The sequence below is a fragment of the Henningerozyma blattae genome, chromosome 8 (genome assembly GCF_000315915.1).
Source record: "Henningerozyma blattae CBS 6284 chromosome 8, complete genome".
Classification (NCBI taxonomy): Eukaryota; Fungi; Ascomycota; class Saccharomycetes; order Saccharomycetales; family Saccharomycetaceae; genus Henningerozyma; species Henningerozyma blattae.
This window is the reverse complement of record NC_020192.1, coordinates 281,114-297,691: the sequence shown is the minus strand read 5'-3', so window position 1 is coordinate 297,691 and position 16,578 is coordinate 281,114. Positions and strand designations below refer to the sequence as shown.

At 32.1% G+C, this 16,578-nt stretch overlaps 7 protein-coding genes across 7 annotated transcripts; 3 read left to right on the top strand and 4 right to left on the bottom strand.

Annotated features, from left to right (window-relative positions):
- Nucleotides 1–979: 979 nt before the first annotated feature.
- On the top strand, nt 980–3,058 carry RGP1 (Rgp1p; the record flags this gene model as incomplete). Its single annotated transcript, XM_004181890.1, has 1 exon — nt 980–3,058. The coding sequence occupies one exon, from the start codon at nt 980–982 to the stop codon at nt 3,056–3,058; it is 2,079 nt and encodes a 692-aa protein (XP_004181938.1).
- Nucleotides 3,059–3,555: 497 nt separating this feature from the next.
- RUB1 (NEDD8 family protein RUB1) lies at nt 3,556–3,771 on the bottom strand (the record flags this gene model as incomplete). Its single annotated transcript, XM_004181889.1, has 1 exon — nt 3,556–3,771. One exon carries the CDS (start codon nt 3,769–3,771, stop codon nt 3,556–3,558), a length of 216 nt encoding a protein of 71 aa, XP_004181937.1.
- A 292-nt stretch (nt 3,772–4,063) lies between these two features.
- On the top strand, nt 4,064–4,816 carry SRN2 (ESCRT-I subunit protein SRN2; the record flags this gene model as incomplete). Its single annotated transcript, XM_004181888.1, has 1 exon — nt 4,064–4,816. The coding sequence occupies one exon, from the start codon at nt 4,064–4,066 to the stop codon at nt 4,814–4,816; it is 753 nt and encodes a 250-aa protein (XP_004181936.1).
- A 357-nt stretch (nt 4,817–5,173) lies between these two features.
- TBLA0H01290 (uncharacterized protein) lies at nt 5,174–7,177 on the bottom strand (the record flags this gene model as incomplete). The annotated part of the gene is made up of 1 exon (XM_004181887.1): nt 5,174–7,177. The coding sequence occupies one exon, from the start codon at nt 7,175–7,177 to the stop codon at nt 5,174–5,176; it is 2,004 nt and encodes a 667-aa protein (XP_004181935.1).
- Nucleotides 7,178–8,664: 1,487 nt separating this feature from the next.
- TBLA0H01280 (uncharacterized protein) lies at nt 8,665–9,882 on the top strand (the record flags this gene model as incomplete). Its single annotated transcript, XM_004181886.1, has 1 exon — nt 8,665–9,882. One exon carries the CDS (start codon nt 8,665–8,667, stop codon nt 9,880–9,882), a length of 1,218 nt encoding a protein of 405 aa, XP_004181934.1.
- A 191-nt stretch (nt 9,883–10,073) lies between these two features.
- On the bottom strand, nt 10,074–11,279 carry ZRT2 (low-affinity Zn(2+) transporter ZRT2; the record flags this gene model as incomplete). Its single annotated transcript, XM_004181885.1, has 1 exon — nt 10,074–11,279. One exon carries the CDS (start codon nt 11,277–11,279, stop codon nt 10,074–10,076), a length of 1,206 nt encoding a protein of 401 aa, XP_004181933.1.
- A 747-nt stretch (nt 11,280–12,026) lies between these two features.
- SWI5 (DNA-binding transcription factor SWI5) lies at nt 12,027–13,745 on the bottom strand (the record flags this gene model as incomplete). The annotated part of the gene is made up of 1 exon (XM_004181884.1): nt 12,027–13,745. One exon carries the CDS (start codon nt 13,743–13,745, stop codon nt 12,027–12,029), a length of 1,719 nt encoding a protein of 572 aa, XP_004181932.1.
- Between the last annotated feature and the right edge of the window lie 2,833 nt (nt 13,746–16,578).

Below are 16,578 nucleotides of genomic sequence, written 5' to 3'. Positions count from 1 at the left end.
AGTTTAACCATTTACACCATCAAATATACATTCTAAACACGTTTCAAATATTAGTAAGAAAATTAAAAAAAAATCAAAAAAAAATACATATATCTATATATATATTAAAATTACTACCCATGTCATAACATACTTCATAATTCGAAATCATTTTTTCTTTACAACTATTCAAGATTTTACGTTCGTAGATAATATTTTACGACCAAATAATATTTTAGCATGACCTTTCCATCACTATTTGTTTTTTTTTGTTATTTATTTTCTAGCCAATCATCTCCTATTTTTGAAATAGTTTGTTGGAATGTTTTTTTTTTCATACAGCTCATAAGTTGATCTATCCAACTTACTCCATTGTATATATATATACTTACCCCTTATATATTATAAATAATGCCCTTGTAAGTATATATCGTCATTACTAAACATGTCATCATCTTAAAATTTTTTGAAACAATATGTTTATTTCCTTTTATTTCAGTATTTGAGCGGCTATTTTACTATTTTATTTAGCTTCTTATTTATTAGAACACTTTCCTTTGAGCAATGAATATTTTATTATTACTTAAGTATTCATTATTTTTCGGGTAGTAGACATTACAACAAAATAAACTAGTCGTGGAAAAAAAAGAGAAATATAAACGTTTTATTTAATCACCCCGAAATGACAATTTAATAAATGTAAATCTTTGACATTTGCTAGAAAAGAAGACTCAGTTATTTATTGTCCACATTCTTTCATTTAAGAAATCAAATTTATTCAATTCATTTTTAATATTTTTCAATTGAACAAAAAAAACAAAAAAAATATATATATTATTTGTTAAATATTTTCTGATTCATAAACTTAATTGTTCAATTACCAAATAATTATATTAAATTGCTTTATTAGTTCTAAACTTTTCATTTCAAAATAGAACATTACAGTATACTCATCTTGCAAATATACTAAAATAAACACTAAAATAAAATACAATTATTGATGCATATCCATAGAATTGATACATTCCTTATAACTGAAAATGTTCGTGTAGAAATAGTTTATGAATCAAACCCTTATTTTGCTGGTGATCCTATAGTGGCAGTTATTAGATTAAGACATCTGGGTTCCAAACAAGAATTAGAGTCTTTAATTAAAAAACAAGAGGACTTAACGATTAGACCAAACAGCGAATCTGGTCAAAATAACAATAATGATGATAAATCTTCGACTAGTCATCGCCGAACCCGCTCTACTCATTCTAATATTAGTGATCATCAAAGTCTAACTAGCCATAGCATAACCGATGTACAAGAGGAAGAAGAGCAGCAACAATCCTGGGGTAAGGTAAGATCTATTTTTAATGCCTTTAGAGGTAGTTTGGATGCTGGATATAATAGACCAGTAAACCTGGACGAAACTCTGAAAAAAGAACGTCAATTGAAAAGGCTTATGAAATACCATCAACCTGTAACACTATTATCTGGATTTATCCAAGTATCTGGTATGTTTCAATATGATTCTACAGTTATTGATAGAAATAAATTGAAAAAATTGAATACAAAAATTGTTGGTTTAGATTCTTTAAATTCGAATATCTTACCTTTGAATAATAACTCTATAAATTATACATCAAGTTTTTTCAAAGCACCACAATTAGCATCAGAAATCAATGCTCAAGATTTATCACGGTATTTGACATCCGATTATGATTCGGTGACAAGCGGATTTTATAAGTCAAACAATTCACAATCTATGATTATCGACGGCAATGACGTGGCATTTGTATTATCTAGCCCGAACTCAGAATATAATATTCAACAGATACCAACGTTATTGATCCCACAGACGTTACTATTCACTGAGTTAACTTTAGAAGCGGGTGAATTAAAAGTATTTAGATTCAAGACTGACTCACTTCCTGTTGATATTTGCCCCACATATACAAAATCACAATCTCTATCAATTAGTTATTCATTAGATTTTGGTGTAACGAAGTTATCTAATGATGATATGGAGAAATTTCAAGTTAAAGTACCAATTAGTATAGGACCATTCGTTAATAATAAAGGTAAAGAATATACATGTATTATAGATCGAGAACCATTAATCATGGAACCTGGGTATATTAAAAATATTAAGTCGCCACAAGTTCAAAGAAAAGTTTCAATTGCTTCTACTATTTCCAGTGTCCCAGCTGCTAGAAGAAATTCATTCCTAGTTAATGCGAGAGAAGCTAATGATAATTTAGAAAGATTGAAAACCAATTTTATTAAATTAGTGGAGAGCAATAAGGATAATTCTCATCATATTGAAGAATTGGTTGATAAACAAATTGAATTACAATTCGGTTCACTTGATAGTTTTGAAGATGACTCTGAAGGTGATCTTAATGGCACTAATTTCCAATCTAAAAGAAAAAAGAAAAAAAATACAGTAAGAGATAATATTTCAAATATTTCTGTAACTTTAGGTGATGGAACTATTACTACCCAAGAAGGTAATAATTTCAAAGATAAATTGATCCCTCAATTGAACGATCTTCAACGAATGTATAAGATTAATAACAATGGTATGTCTATTGCTACATTGAAATTAGCTAAGGAATTCTATAATAATTCAGAAGATGTTGACTTGATATTAGAGTTGAATCCCGAATTTGCTGAAAATAATAGAATTAGTGCCGCAACAGCTGCCCTGGAAATAATTGAAGCTTTAAATCCTAAATTTGTTATGGATGGATATCAAAAAAACAGTAATAATCAAGTAACACATATTGCAGACTCACATGCCTTATCATTTGACAAATGTACTACAATACCGTTCAAACTAATCTTACCAAGAACACCAATGAATCAAATATCGAGCCAATTTAGTAGTGACATATTTCAAGTCAAAATGATGATATCATTGAGATTTATTATCATAACAAATAACAGCGAAACACCTATAATATTTAAAAATTTTGAGGATAAGAATGGTATACTCTATCATTCGTCTGATAGCTTAGAGGGGGACGAATTCTCTTGCCGTGTACCACTTCCATTTTTACCATCTGACCATGCATTCGGTGGATGGTAGTCTGCATCTTAAACTATTATTAGTTCACGTTAATACCATTTTGGACAATATTTTCTATAGAGCTATTATGTCTAAATAATATTTGTAATGATCTTCATTATTACAACTCGTAATATTAATTATTGTTTGGGACATAAACCTATATATATATAAAACACTCATATATATGAGGACAAAGAAAACAATGTGTAATAAATGCTGAGATCTATAATATCTTTAAGTTGAATTATGCTAATGCTGATAGTTTTTTTTTAATCTATTTTATTATATTTTTTTTTCGTTTTAGCTTTATTATCTTTTATTCAATAAATGAGCCACAATAATAGTAATTATTGTATCAATTAACAACCACCTTTTAATGTTAAAACTAGATGTAGTTGCATGCCTTCAACTAGCTTTGCTGAATTGATAGTTTGTTCATCGTCACTAAAATACAGGATTATCATTAAAAAACAAACGAAATGAGTTTTTCAAAGAAGTAAAAAATAAAATAACTGTTAGTAAAAAGAAATTTGTAATAAATAAAAAACGTAATAGAAATAAATAATTTTTTTGAATACATACATTTGTTTACCTTGAAAAATTAATCTTAGTTGAGATGGTGGGATACCTTCTTTTTGTTCCAATAACTCTTTGATGTGAAAAACTTTATCTTCTGGTAGAACTTCGATAGGAATTTCTTTACCTGTTAAAGTTTTAACCTTAATAAACATGCTATTATTAATATTTTCAAATGTGGTACCTCTAATTATTTAGAGTTGTCAATGATAGTTATGACCAATTCTTTTCAAAGATATGAAACTGGTTAATATTTTAATAGTTTATCATAAAATAGATTTATAATTCGCTTTAGTTTCTCCGAGTTTAGAAGATACATCGCTTTTTAAAAAAAGGGCTTTTGTGAAGTTCACTTCAAGATACGATTTATCAAGAATGCATTATAATTTTTTTCAGTATACTATCAGGCCATAAATCCAATTTTTAATAATAATATTAATCATTATCATGGAACAAGAAACTCAAGTCCCACCACTTCCTCCAAAAGAAACTCAAGCTCAACAAGAGCCAATTGACTTACATGGAAATAGATATTCTGTTGGACAAATAAATGAAACGCAATTCCAAGATACGTTATTAATTGATAACGAATTGCAAAGTCTTACTTCATCAACAGTATCTATTCCTTCTACAATTAATACAACTAAAAGTCTTACATTAAATTCCAACATATTTATACCGAAAACTGTTCCATTACCTGAGCATAGTAAACTTTTAAACAGTGAAGAAATAATCAAATTAAATCAAGATACCCACAAATTAAATAACTATATAAATCAACTTCATAAAAATAGTAAAATTAATATCATTGAAGAGATAAATATAATTAAGAAAAAATTCCAAGATTTAGAAGTTAAGTTTAACAAACTTGATATTGAAAAAAATGAAGTATTAAGCCAAAAACTTTCAAATTTACAAATTATAGAGAGTACTTATATAAAAAAATTACAAGATTTTAATAGTCAGATTCATGATCAATATAGTAATGAAAGTATGAAAAAAAAACTGGAGAAACAAATTAGGGAGATTGATGAAGAAAGTGAAATCATTGAAAGAAATATAACAAAAAATATCGAATCTTCTGATAAAGATCAAACTATGGATGAAATGATTGATAAATTTTTGGATAGTAGATGTAGATATCATTTACGAGCTCAAAAATTGGCCACTTGGAATGTACAAGGAAATTTGAAAGTTTAAATATTATTAACTAGGGATAATAAGTTGTACTATTTCGTAGATCATTAAAAAAACTTTAATAAAATAACACAATATATATAGAGAATTTAAAATACATACGTATATATATTAAAAAGTTATGAAAGACAATATAATGTTGATGATAATATGAATTTGTTATTGCAATTGAAGTTGGAAAAGAATATAAATTTATTTGTAATTTATAAATAATAAAAGACAAAAAATAATGTAGCTGGCTCTTAGTGCATTATGCAGTATGCATTTTTTTCGTTTATTTTTTAGTAGAAATATAAGTAATAATATTATTATTTTATTTTTATTTTTAATTTTAATTTTTAATTTTTGATTGTTTGTCTATCAAACGAGTAAAGTACAAATGAATGTGAATAATAAAGTGAATAAAGAATTCGTAGGACTGAACAAATTCGAGGCATCATTTGCTTGTTTTGTCTTTGAAGTAGTACGGGTACTGATACGAGAAGAGGTTGAACCAGTACCTTGAACAGTACTGGTGGAATCATGGCTATCTCCTGAATTTGATGAAGATGGATTTATTGAATAGGTAGTAGACCCGAAGATATTACCACCAGAAACAATTGATTTAGAAGTAGAATAAGTATAAGAATAACCTGGAGCCTTCACAGCATTTGGAACGGTAGATGTGATAACTTCAATATCTTCATTACTATTATCATAATTAGCTTGAGCCATTGAAATTTCCAAATCATCCAAATTATAGACAACATAAGCATGAGTTAAAAACATATCACCTAAAATGGCAGAATTACCATTATATGGTAATAAACCTAAGACACATTTACCAGAAGCAGATGATAAAACAAAATTAGTTAGATTGGCATTAATATGGAATCCACCGAAATCAAATACAATTTGAGTATTATCATCAGAATCTGGACAGTTCATGACGTAATAGCCCAAAGCATCGGAATAAGAGGCATTAATTGTTTTTGCTAATAGATTTAGCATATCTTTTGGGAAATAAGTTAATGTGGTACCGGAATCCAATAATGCCACGATTTGAGTAGTTGTCACAGTATAATTATTTGTATTATCGGTAACACCAAGACCTTGTAAAGTGATATCGAATTCAATTGGAGTAGAATAACCAGATGAAGAATCACCATTAACTAATGGGACGGTATATAAAGTATCACCTTCGTATTGTGAATGATCAACAGCACCGAATAAAACATTACCATTTTTAGCATTTTGTTTATTTAAATATAATGAATAAACACTTTTATGGATGGCACCTGAATTTTTCAACACTAATGGGAAATTATCATAGATATAAGGTTTTGTAGATTGATATACACCGGAGTAAGTGACTTCTAATTGAGGCAAGCCAATCCCCAAGACGCCCACTGTGGAGTTTGTTTGATTTGCCACAGCAAAGGAAAGACCAGTAACATTTAACCCATCTGAAAAAGTTAAAACATCACGACCCCATTCACCAGTAGCATAAGAAGTATCAGCATAACGGATGGCAAATGAAGTTTTATTGGATTGGAAAGTGGAAGAATCTTCAATATCAAAAGTACCATAAGTATCACAATTAATAGTCGCCTGAGATGGATCTAGGGACATTGTTTGATAGCCACTATTACCACCTGTAGTGGCCGTAGCAGTAGACCCCCAACCGAAGGGATTCCAATCTGGTTTTTCTGAATCTGCTTGTGCATTTTTGATTTGTAAAACATCATCAATAATTACAATATTTTTCTTCGCAACTTCTTCTTGTTTATTATTATTTTTCCAAAATTTGAATTTTTCAAACCAAGATAAAATTGAGCCATCATCACCATCATTATTGCCACTTGAAGATCCACTTTCTAGATCTGGTTGTGAATCCGAATCAGAGTCTGAATCTGAATCTGTAGGAGTCAAAAGGTTAGTCGATTTACCACTATTGCTCTTACAATAAGGATTATCAGAACCCGTGACCCAAAGATCTGATGACCCAGTATCTACCAAGACTGTAATTGATTGTGCTGGTGTACCAATTCTTAAATTGACAGAATAAAATGATTGTTGATTTATAATTTGAATTTCTTCATAACCATCGTTTCTTTTTATTAAATTGACATATGGTTTTGACTCTTTCAAATCTATAATGGAGTCTCTCTTTTGTAAACGATAATCGTCGGTGTCATTATCATATTCGATAACTATATCATTAATTGAATCAGCATAAAATTTTTCAAAACCTAATTTCAAGAAATTTGAATTAACTGAATTTACTTTACCATCATTATTCGAGTTTTCAACGGGTGGGATAGGATCCGATATAGAAACATTAATTAAAGCTAATAAAGCTAATAGAATGGCATGATCTTTCATAATGAGCTATGGATATAGATATGAAAGTGGGAAGGAGAAAGAAATATGATTGATATGCTTGTTGAATTAGAAAAAAAATAAAGTAAAAAAAGTACTAGTAATATACTAATGAGAAAAAAAATGTTAAAATGTAAAAAATGTAAAAAATGCACAAAGCGATTATGGAGTGTAGAAACAAAAGTTAAAAAGGACCTTTTTTTTGCCTTCTTTTTTTTTTATATTTTAAAATATAAAAATGGATGGATGTTCCTTAAACGATATGCTGAGACTATAGTCAGTTGTATTTGATTTATAATGTTAAACTTGTTATTGTTTACTTTTCCTATTGTTTATTTGTAAGCTTGATTAAAACATAAAATGTCTAAAGGTTCAAGAATAAAAAAAAAGTTTTTTTATTTATAAAACAACAAAAAAAGGAGATATTAAAGTTGAACGAAAGAGATATATACCTTTCAAAAAGCCCCAATCCAGATTAATAATTTTGAAAATCTCTTTTCTATTTTGTATTATATTTTAATTTTTTTTTTTTGTCTCTTCTATTAGAAATACTATTAGAGGTAAAAAAAAAAAATATAATAGATGATTAATAATAGTAATCGTGTTTTCTATTTGGTGTTCTATATAGGTTTTTCTCTTCCTTTTTTTTCAATCTTCTTAACATAATCTCTAGGTCATTCGATGACGCCAATTTGAAAAAACAATACATGGCGAAGTTACCAGTCTCAGACAAAAGCGTAGAACCAAAAAGAGGCGAAGCATCCCTATAAGGATAATGCTACTCTTCAGAAAATCCCGTAGACGGAAAATACACGGAGAAGGTAATTCCGAATCCGGAACTTGCTTCCTAATTTAGAATTTCGGGGGCAAAGGAGATATTTTGGTCATGTGCCTGGACAAACCGGGTAACGCATCACGTGGTATTCAAGGGGTCAAATAGAAAAGCAAAAAAAAATCTTCTTTTCCTGCGGGGTGTTCTGTACAATGACGTACCTCCTAGGGTACTGATACCGGATTGGGAAATTTCCAGTTAAAAACAGGGGGATTGTTCCTAAAATGAAAGGGCAGAGCGCTTATCCTAAAGTGGAAAGCAGGAGCGACAACCACCCCCAAAAAGGAAATCGTATAATAAACCTTTTAAGGGGTGCGTTCTTTGTGTACGAAGTAGGATATTACCTTTTTGGGGAGGGATTATCTTTAATACAGTCATGTGATTTGCAATCCATCACATGCCATTTAATTTCTTGAGAAAATATATCACGTGCTGTGACAGGGCATCACGTGCTGCAATGTAAATTGGAAGAAAAGAAAAAAAAAAAACCGATTTGGAAAAATTCACATTTATATTAATTACTATTATTATTATTAAAAATTAAAAATAATAATACTATGTTATAAATATAATAGACAAGAAAGTCTATTATTCCTAAACGATTTTGCACTAGAACTTTCTGCTCTTTTTGTTTTTGATCCTCTCGTGTACCCCAACAATGTCTGATTCTAATCCAAGTCTTGCTCAACAACAAAAGCAATTGAATGAATTAGCAGAGAATTTCAAAAATTTAATCAAAGATGCCAAATTGAATGGTGGTGACACCACCGAAAAGGGTAAAGAATTGCTTATCAAAGCCACTAAAGTAAAGAAATTATTTACTCAATTATCTAATAAGTATAAAAATGACTCATCCTCTAATGATTCCACATTATCACGAAGTAATAGTAATTCTAGTCTCAAAAATATGAATACTCCACCAAGTACGAGCAGTAATAATAGCAGTAGTACACCAATGGTCCGATCTAATTCCAATCTTTCGATGATGATTAAAAATGCTTTGACACCCGAACAAAACGAAAGTTATGAGACCTTGTTGAAAGATTTCCAAATTAGGGCAGCCAAGATTAAAAGAGAGCATAGTGATGTCAAGGAAAAAATCGATAATATTAGTAAATTGTTGAATTCCAAGACTAATAATCAAGAAGCATTGACTGCCAAGAGAAATGAATATCTATTTCAATTGAAAAAATTGAGTAAAGATTATACAGAATTGCATCAACAATTCCAAAATGAAAAGAAAAATTTCTATTTAAAATCTGCCAAACAAAACAGTGAATTACAAAAAGTATTACAAGAATCACACACGAGTGCTAGAACTCAATCTAATATTAATATTCCCATCACAAACACTGCGACTTCCAATGTCACTGTCACTACAACTTCGACGACAAACGCAAGTGCAAGTGCAACCACGGCAACTACAAACACAAGCGGTACAACCCCTCCTCCGCCTCCTGTTGTTACTATCCCACCATACGAATTAAATTCAGAACGAGTACTTTCCAAAAGAAAATTAAGAGAATTGGTACGATCTGTGAGTATAGATGAACATGATGAAAAGGATCTAAGTATAGATGGTGATGTGGAGGAATTGTTATTAGATATGGCTGATGAATTTGTCTCTAACATCACATCTTTTTCATGTCGGTTATCAAGACATCGTAATTCTAATATGGTTAATAAACGAGATATCCAATTACATGTGGAACGGAATTGGAACATTCGAGTTCCTGGGTTCAACGCCGACGAGATCAAATCTGCCAAGAAATGGCAATCTAGTAATGTCTATATGCATTATTTGAATTCTGTGAATTTAGCCAAGCATCAGGGGAAATCTCAACAAAGCACTAAAAAACAAAAAGTTTTGGAATAAATTAAAAAAATAGTTTAATATATGAATATATATATATATATTATATATATGTAAAATTAAATAGAGAGGGAAAAAGAAAAAGAAAATTAGTTAGCAAGAATATATAAAATTGTACAATTAACACGCACACGCACATACACGGACATTCACTCACTTGCATTCTCTCACACAAGTCTAATTGTGCCTTTGAATCAAGCCCATTTACCTAATAGAGCCATCAAGGCAGCACCACAACACATCACAAAATATGCACTCAACATTTGTTTCAATCCATTTTCTCCTTTGAATTGACCAGAATATAAAAATTCGTGTGCCATTAATTCGACAAGACCTGTATAGATTAAAATACCAGCACTAATAGCGTCGAAAATACCATTGGCAATCAATGAAGTACGGGAACCAGGAACCCATGAATTACGCACACCTAACCCAATTGCCACAGCAACAGGCGTAGTCAAAGTGAATGCAAGAGCCATTAACCATGGAGTCATTCTCTTGGATTTTGGCCATGGAGTTTCAGCAACTCTTGTACCTAAACCAAGACCTTCAAACATTTGATGGAAAGTCAGGACAATGAATAAAGTGACGAAATTGTCACCAGTGACCGCTAGAGAAAGACCAATAAAGACGGAATGAACAATAACACCTGCTTCCAAAACCATCACAGCAACCAATTGGTTCAAATATTGTTCTCTTTCAGCTCTAGTCATCCCATCATGATGAGAAATAGAATTCTCCAAATCAACAGTCTTTTCTTGAGAATCGTATTGTAAATGTTCGTTAATTTGAACATCAGCAGCTTTCTTTTCATCCTTATTTTTCGAATCTATATAAGTAGTGGCGGAATTCTCTTCTTGAATAACCATTGGATTTGGTTCTTCATCACAACTATTTTCTTCACAACATTCGATAGTATCAACACGCTCAATTGCGGCATGTTCTTCGTCATGGCCATGTCCATGTTCCTTGGCCAACCTTTGATCAATAATATGATGGGAAATGATTTCTGTAAAAAACAAGAAAAACAACGACATCAAACAGATCCCGAAGGCCCAAGGGTACTCGGCAAAAGTTCCACCAAGACAGGCATTCCCCAGGGCATCAGCGGCAGGCTCCAATAAATGGACGAATGCAGTAGCAATAATAACACCCGAACCAAAAAACTTGGCAATAAAAAAACACCATTTAGGCAGGCGAATAAACGAGTATTGAGACGCCAAGATCGGGAAGTTGACCCCGATCCCTGATGAGATCAGCAGAATAAACACAGACAGAATACGAAGATTCATGCGCCCGTCATAATCGTTGGAAGTCTCACACGCTGGCACATGGTCCGAATCGTCGTCAGCTCCGTGCCTTTTCACAATAACGTCCAGGAGGGTTTGGGCATCTAGCATTTTGATAGTAATAATGGGGTATATATAACGAAATGGAAGGGTCTTTAAAGTTGCAAAGTAATGATCAATTGAGATAAACTCTGAGTTTCTTGATGCCTTTTGTAACGATTTAGGTCCTTCAATTGTGGAGGCAGAATGTCACATTCCATACCTCATGGGCCTTATATACATGAACAGACGTTGCTGGGCAACCCCCAGCTTCCACTGCGCTACGGGCTTTTCTGCACACATTGTAGGCACAGGTACCTTTGCAGCAACTCCGAAACCGTGAGGGTACAGATCGTGACCCGAAGGGTGCCCGGAAGCCGAAACTAATAAGGGCAAAAGCAATATACGTGTTCCTATGAAAAAAATTAAAGGCAAGGTGAACAGCAAGACGGGGAGCAATATTGCTGTATTGCAAGATAAAAAGCAATGTGAGTGGTGTTCCTGTATATAAGTATGCGTTCCTTTAACGGCATCCTAATTTGATGTTCGTAATATATGTTTGTATTCCTTATATATTTGTATGTGTTCCTATGTTCCTAATAAATATATGTTCCTGTGCTTGTAATATAGATGTGTTCCTAAGTTCAGGCTTAGCGTAACGTAACTTAGCGTAACGTAACTTAGAGTAACGTAACTTAGCGTAGTGTAACTAAGCGAAATCTAGGGCTAAAAGTTAGGCTATGGTTACGTCTGCGACTACGGCTACGGCTACGACGACGACGACTGCCACTGCCATTGCCACTGCCACTGCCATTACGGCTATTCCTGGGCAAGCTTAAACACCACAAACCCCGGACGCTCTTGATCACGTCTGTCCCGAGTCATATGCGGCTGGTCTTGCTCTTGCAAAGGTAGTTGCAACTGTTTCACAGGGCTCGTCGTCCCCAATCCCGGAGTCTTTCTTGGTCGTCCTCTTCTTCTCGGAGACCTCTTTATCACCACATTGGCATATCTTTTACCACCATCACAGATCATTCTACTACGGTGCACTATCAAGGCATCTTCTCTATTGAACCGCTTCCCACAAGGGCAAACATGAGTTTTTTCTGCATGCGTCTTCTTGTGACGCAAAAGATCATGGTTCCTTACAAACGCCTTTGTACAGCCTTCATGATCGCATACATACGGTCTGTCTTCTAGATGTGTCTGGATATGCGATCTGATATTGTACCGTCTCTTGAAGATCTTGTGGCATCCAGGATAGATGCATTCAAACAATCTGTCTGGGATCTCACGGACGTATTGATCGATGGCTCCTTGTGGCAAAGTTGAAAGTTTGCGAGAGGCACGTGAGGGACTGTTGCCTCCAGTTCCGGGAATGCCGGTCACGTGGGGTGTGGGCTTGGGAATGTGGGAGTGGCGGGGGCTATTTGGTGGTGCACGGCGGCGTAGTCTGTTTCTGGCGAGAGTGTTTGGATCGAGAGTTGGACCCTGTGATTTCAAGACTGGCGATGGTGTACCAGATAGGATGAAAAGACTTTCTGGTTCATCTGATGCAGTAGTGGTTGAAGGGTGACGTAATGTTGGTGGGTTGTGTGTTGCATTGTGTGATGCTGATGCGTTGTGTGTTGTGGTGGTGAAATCGTATGTAAGTTCATTGTTTGTTGTTAATTCGTTATCGTTTATAAGTTCATTGTCATTTGGATTATGATCGTTCTTGGAAGGTGTATGGAGATCGCCCAAGCTTGTTTCAAACAGGTCGAAGGGGAAAGGTGTTTTGAAGGGTGTGTTTTCTTTGGAGCCCGGGATTGTTGGTAACAAGTCCAATGGTGGGGGTTTCAATATGAATTGTTTGCCTTGAGTCGTGTGAAGGCCAAGCCCCATTGCTGGTTCGAAATTCGGTTCGAAATTCGATTCGAAATTCGACCGTTCTGGTGAAATGAGAGGTGTCATGGCTTCACTACGAGGGGTGTAGGGGATGTTTTCCTCTAGTTTCATTGGGGAGCTGGGGAGTGTATCGAATTCATTAAACAGGTAAGCAAATGCAGACGCAGACGCAGACGCAGATACACTAGCGGAGGCGGAGGCAGCAGCAGAGGCAGACGCAGAGGCAGACGCATCTGCGTCTGCCTCTGCGTCTGCTGCTGCTTCGATATCGGCAGTTAGTTCCGTGTTCGTCTCGAAAATGTCCAATCCTTTATTATTCCCCAGCATATTCGCCTCCCCATTTTCATAATCATTAATCAACGGTGTGATATATTTATGTACAAGTTTATTTCTACGTGAAGGTGATCCATTATAATACGTGTTGGAAGGTGGTGAGATCAAGGGAACGTCGAATGAAGACCTGCCCAATTCTTTTTTCAATTCTTCTTGTTGTAATTGTGTGTATTTCAATTGTTCCTCCAATTGACGGTTCAAAGCCTTTTGATGTTCCAATTCATTCAACAGATTCTCTTGGCTCAACCCAGATTGAAACCCATTGGACAACCCACTATTCATATCGATATCTTGTAATACGCCGCGTTTTTGTTTCATATCACTTTGTATAGTGTGCTTGTTTGGAGTTTTATCTCTTTTTTTTTAGAAAAAACTGGTAGTTTGACTAGCACTATTTTTCATACAAAGTGTTAATGAAATCACACCTGTTGTAAAATTAAAAACTGGAGTACTCTAATGAATCGTTGTTTCTTATACAATCAATCAACTTCAATCTTTTTCAAAAAGTATCGTTTGTTTACGTTTGCCCCAATCAAGTAATGCCACGCACGTTTGCCCCTTCCGGTAATCATCAATACCCACTTTCGGTATCGCGCATATAAGATTAGATCGGATCCATACATTCTACAATCTTACAAAGCTATACAAGATGAAAGATATACAAGAGCAACAGCAAAGCCCATAGTAAAAAACAAACTAAAAAAATATATATATAAATATATATAATACACGCTGGAATATTACCCGCTTGAATTACCCCTTATTTATGGAATTGACGGGATTAATCCAAGGGCGATAGGTTGTAATTTATGCTGCATTTTAAAATAAAATTGCACGTCACATGATTGAGTGAACAGGGGCAATGTATCTTGAAAGATTTTATTGTTTTAATATATAATTTTTGTAATTCAAACTTGACAAGGGCATTTAATTTTTTGGCAATAAAAAAAATAAAAGAAATGTGTTTTTTTTTTGCAAATACATTTGGTATTTACTTTGCCTTATAGAATTCCTTGTTTTCCAGCTAATTTAGCGCTTTGCACCCTGATATGATATAATATGATATAATCTTTTATTAGCAAAAAGCAAATAATAGAACAAGAGGCAAACTGTGAGGCAAGAAAAGAGGCAATGGAAAGCAAAAGGAAATGCTGATAGTTCTCATGCTCTTGTGCTCTCTTAATCTTACACTCTCTTGATAACTCCGATATGCATTGCTGGGTAGTATTAGACCCTCTACGATCTATTACAATTCAACAGGCATATATTGGGGTGCTTGCAATGGAGCTTGCAATAGGACTTGCAATAGGATTTGTAATAGGTACACTTTTCTGCTATGCCTTAGATATGTTGGGTACGTTTTCCTGTTCCTTTTAAAAAAGAAATTTATATCAAGCATTAGATATATATCTAAAAAGAAAGTAAATACAAGCACAAAGAAAAATAAGAAATTAACGTCACAACGTCATAACGTCACAACGTCACAGCGTCACAACGTCACAACGTCACAACGTCACAACTCTACAGTTTCAGGATTACTTCTCCACTTTTGTTTTTCCTATTTCTCCAGTAATACTTTTATTTTCCTAGTTAACGTTTTTTTTCCTTGTTTTCTACCTTTCTTTTTTTATTATTTTTTTTCTAATAATTTCTTTTTTTATTATTTTTTTTCAATAATTTCTTTTTTCTCTTAGGCCCTGAAAAATTAATTTGTATCAGTTGCCAGGAGTTAATATCTATGTCTTAATGACCCACACACCATTTGTGCCTATTTCAAACAAGAAAAGGTATAATAGCATTAGGCAATTTATTCAAGATTATTTAGGGTAAAAAGAAAAAATATATACTGTATAGATAGATTAAGTGGAGTATTGAATCTTGAACTAGATATGTTGAGCTAGCCTTGAATTGTTATTATTGGTTAAGTGGCCAAAATAGTTTTATACAATGTTAACGTAACTAAAACTTAGTGAAGTCACATTATTACCGGTAAAAACAAGTTTATTAATGTGGCTATGAATTAATAAAGTTATTATTACGGTGATGTATTTGTTAAAGTTACTATACAATTATTATAGCGGTTATTACGTAGCTTTGTTAATGAACTACGTTTAGTTTATGATATTTTTTTATTAATTAATCTTCTTAAAATATTTTAGTTTATTAAATTAATTAATTATGTGCAATTAAATTAATTAATTATGTGCAATTAATGCAATATTTTAGATTCAAATTAATCTATTAAATTATTTAATCTAATACATTATTACATTAATTAATCTATTAATTTTAATTAAAACAACTTTAAATTATTAAATTTGATGTAATTTAATCTTTTGAATTAGCCACATCTCATTAGCATATCCTTAGTGTGTTAATTTAGATTCAAATTGATCTGTTGCTCAAACTGTACTTTTCAATTATTAAGTTTCCTTTAGATTATTAAAATACATTAGAGTTTTAATTTAGATTCCAACCAATCTGTTAGATTGACTCTACCCCTAGTCAAATATTTTTAGTTTATTAAATTAATTAATTATTTGTTGCAAGTAATAATATCTCATTAGAACCCTTTGACTTAATGAATATGTCATATCTCATAAAAATACCTTCAGCTTATTAAAAATCTTAAATTATCTAAAAAAAGAAAAGACAAAACAATAATATGCTGAACTAACCATATATTGTTAAATTACCTTTGGATTGTTAGATTCATTAAAGTAATTAAATCTAATTAAAATACTTTTGTTAAAGAAAAAGAAAAAAAATTAATATATTGAAATAACTATGTTTTAAAGAAATAACTAAATACTATTGAAAATACTAAATAATATTAAAACTAAGAATGGTTTATTAAATTAACAATATCTCAATAATGAACCTTTGAATTATTGAAATTATGGATTAATCTCTTATATCTCTAAATTTCATTAAAATGTTTTAAATCATTAAATCTACAAATTATACCAAATTCATTCAGATTCAATTATTAAAAAAGTAATATTTAATATTTTTTTCTTTATTTTTTATAAATTTGAAAATTCAATTGCAAATAAAAAATATAAAAATTAGTAGTACGTGAAATTGAAAACCCAAAAAATTAATATTCGTAAATTGATAAATCATAAAATTGGAGAGAAAAATAAATAAA